This window comes from Arachis hypogaea, chromosome 5 (genome assembly GCF_003086295.3).
Source record: "Arachis hypogaea cultivar Tifrunner chromosome 5, arahy.Tifrunner.gnm2.J5K5, whole genome shotgun sequence".
In the NCBI taxonomy this organism is placed as follows: Eukaryota; Viridiplantae; Streptophyta; class Magnoliopsida; order Fabales; family Fabaceae; genus Arachis; species Arachis hypogaea.
The window spans coordinates 42,272,560-42,275,802 of record NC_092040.1 but is presented as its reverse complement, the minus strand read 5'-3'; the positions used below and the strand labels follow the sequence as shown (position 1 = coordinate 42,275,802).

Here is a 3,243-nt window from a genome sequence, read left to right as displayed (position 1 = left end):
GTGTTATATATATGGTTTACTAATAAGCCATTGTTTTGCACAAATATTTTATTGTAAAATAAAACTAAGTAGTTCATAAGCTTTGGTAGTAATGCTTCTCAGGCTCTCAGCTTGCTAGGCCTGAGACATTAGTTTTGACTCCTCGCACTTCATATGTTGTGATATTAGTCTAATGATTAAGTTGCAAAGTTGTATGCTGTGGTGCCTATAAATAATTGAGCTGGTATATTTGTTACTTCCAGCGATGTACAGGCAGTTGGTTTAATAGTAGTACTAATGGTGTTTTATTTGCATATTGAAAAAAGCAGAAATTGTTGCCTATAATTTATTGAAGACAAAAGAAAAAGGCAAAAATGAAGGAGGCGATTATTGCGGGGATGTAAAGAAAAAAATTGCGAAAAGGAAAACATGGTGGGGCAACTTGTCAGGTGGTGGACGCGACTTGATGTATGGTGGAGACGAATTGATATATAGTGGGGGGATTTGTCAGGGAAAAATAAAAAATTTGAATTGCAGCGACTATAAATAAGGACTCAGTTGAGGCTTAGCATTCATTTTGTTGTTCTTCGCCTTAGTCCTCTTCTTCTCCTTTCTATTTTTGTTTTATGATATATTTGTTGTTCATGTATTTAATTTTAAAAAATTAATGAAAAAATGGGTGATAAAGTTAGTTTTAGAGTGTATTATAATGATTAAATTTTATTTCAGAAATCTGAATGTGTAAGATTTATGTGTAAGAATCTATGTGATATTGTTGTTACTTTCACCATATTATTTGAAGAACAAAAAGGTATAATTTGTGAAAGGATAGATCCATAAATATTAAAAAGAGTTACTAGTGTTGTGTACATATATCTTGTAATAGTATTTGGAGGATTTATACAATTTGAGACGAAGTATGTCAATGATGAAGTAGAGATGTAAGAAATATTTTCAATATATCACAAAAGTCGGTCACAAGATTCTGTCATCGAGCTATATGTTGAGTTCAAACACTTGGCTTATTGGGCTGAAGACGCCGATGGAAACATAGATTGGGAAGGCCACAATAGTGAAAGCAAAGATGAATTTGAAGGCAACTATGAAATAGATGATTCAAATGTAGATGACAACGATGTTGATTGCACTAATGAGACAGATGTAGAAAAAGCAGCAAATGTACTAGCAAGTCAACATCCGTTTGGGGAGCCATCTTTTATGTGCACTTTGGACCTTGCGACTTTGAATGCATCGGAGTTTTCTCAGTATGCGAATGCTGGTATGTGAATATGATATTAGTAGAGTATATCTATATTTTGCTGTACTATAAGATGATGATTCTATCATGGTTGCTAATTGTAATGTATAATTGATTTTTGTGCTATTGTTGCAGACCCACCTATTGTTGCAGACCCACCTATTATTGCAGACGGCAAATTTATTATTGGGATGGAATTAAGTTATAGAGAGATTATGATCGCGGCCATCAAAGACTATACGATTCGTAGAGAAGTTGACTACCAGGTATACGAGTCTGAGCCAACGACATTTTATGCCAAATGTATACAATATGAAAACAACTGTGATTGGCATATTAGGGCTAGTTTGATTCAAAAGAAATATTGTTGGGAAATAAAACGTTATAACGGTAGCCACACCTACTATTTCTCAGGACCACTGCAAACTAGACTCAGACATAATCGCAGAAGCGATAAAACCACTAGTAAATGTTGACCTATCTTTGGAAGTGTGATGAGCGGATAATTTATACGCTTTTGGCATTGTTTTTAAATAGTTTTCAGCATGTTTTAATTACTTTTTAGCATATTTTTATTAGTTTTTATTCAAAATTCACATTTCTGGACTTTACTATGAGTTTGTGTATTTTTCTGTGATTTCAGATATTTTTTGGCTGAAATTAAGGGACCTGAGCAAAAATCTGATTCAGAGGCTGAAAAAGGACTGCAGATGCTGTTGGATTCTGACCTCCCTGCACTCGAAATGGATTTTATGGAGCTACAGAAACCCAATTAGCGCGCTCTCAATTGCGTTGGAAAGTAGACATCCAGGGCTTTCCAGAAATATATAATAGTCCATACTTTTCCTATGTTTTGATGACGCAAATTGGTGTTTAATGCCAAGTCTTTACCCTATTCAGGCGTTAAACGCCAGAAACAGGTTGCAAACCAGAGTTAAACGCCAGAAACAGGCTACAACCTGGCGTTTAATTCCAAGAGAAGCCTCTACACATGTAAAGCTCAATGCTCAGCCCAAACACACACCAAGTGGGCCCCGGAAGTGGATTTCTGTACTATCTGCACTTAGTTACTTATTTTCTATAACCCTAGCTACTAGTTTAGTATAAAAATAACTTTTAGAGACTTACTATGTATCTCATGACATTTCACATATGAATTTTGTATCCTCTACAGCATGAGTCTCTAAACCCCATGGTTGGGGGTGAGGAGCTCTGCTGTGTCTCGATGAATTAATGCAATTACTTCTTTTCTATTCAATCACGCCTGTTTCTGTTCTAAGATACCTGCTCGTACTTAACCATGATGTGATGATTCGTGACACTCATCACCATTCTCAACCTATGAACGCATTCCTGACAACCACTTCCGTTCTACCTTAGATTGAGTGTATATCTCTTAGTCTCTTGGTTCATGATCAGAGTCTTCGTGGTATAGGCTAGGACTATTGGCGGCCATTCCTGAGATCCGGAAAGTCTAAACTCTGTCTGTGGTATTCCGAGTAGGACTTGAGATGGGATGACTATGACGAGCTTCAAACTCACGAGTGCTGGGCGTATTGACAGATGCAAAAGGATCAATGGATCCTATTCCAACATGAGTGAGAATCGACAGATGATTAGCCGTGCGGTGACAACGCATTTGGACCATTTTCACTGAGAGGACGGATGGTAGCCATTGACAACGGTGATTCACCAACATACAGCTTACCATGGAAGGAGCTCTGCGTGCGTGAAGAAGAAGACAGTAGAAAAGCAGAGATTCGGAAGACAGAGCATCTCCAAATCCTCAATCTGTTCTCCATTACTGCATAACAAGATTATTTAATTTATGTTATTTACTCTTCATAAACCCAATCATTTTTATTACTAATTTCCTAACTAGGAATTACAAAATAACCATAGCTTGCTTCAAGCCAACAATCTTCGTGGGATCGACCCTTACTCACGTAAGGTATTACTTGGACGACCTAGTGCACTTGCTGGTTAGTGGTACGAGTTGTGAAAAG

At 37.0% G+C, this 3,243-nt stretch overlaps 1 protein-coding gene across 1 annotated transcript; it reads left to right on the top strand.

Moving 5' to 3' along the window:
* The first annotated feature begins 729 nt into the window (after positions 1-729).
* LOC112801500 (uncharacterized) lies at positions 730-1,853 on the top strand. Its single transcript, XM_072195951.1, has 3 exons — positions 730-790; positions 926-1,258; positions 1,373-1,853. Exons 1-3 carry the CDS (start codon positions 730-732, stop codon positions 1,711-1,713), a joined length of 735 nt encoding a protein of 244 aa, XP_072052052.1. The 3' UTR covers positions 1,714-1,853.
* Positions 1,854-3,243: the final 1,390 nt, after the last annotated feature.

Coding starts and splice junctions, on each gene's coding strand:
- LOC112801500 (XM_072195951.1), top strand. CDS start 730: ATGTGTAAGAATCTATGTGATATTGTTGTTACTTTCACCATATTATTT. Junction 791..925: donor ATTATTTGAAGAACAAAAAG/GTATAATTTGTG, acceptor TAGAGATGTAAG/AAATATTTTCAATATATCAC. Junction 1,259..1,372: donor TTCTCAGTATGCGAATGCTG/GTATGTGAATAT, acceptor CTATTGTTGCAG/ACCCACCTATTGTTGCAGAC.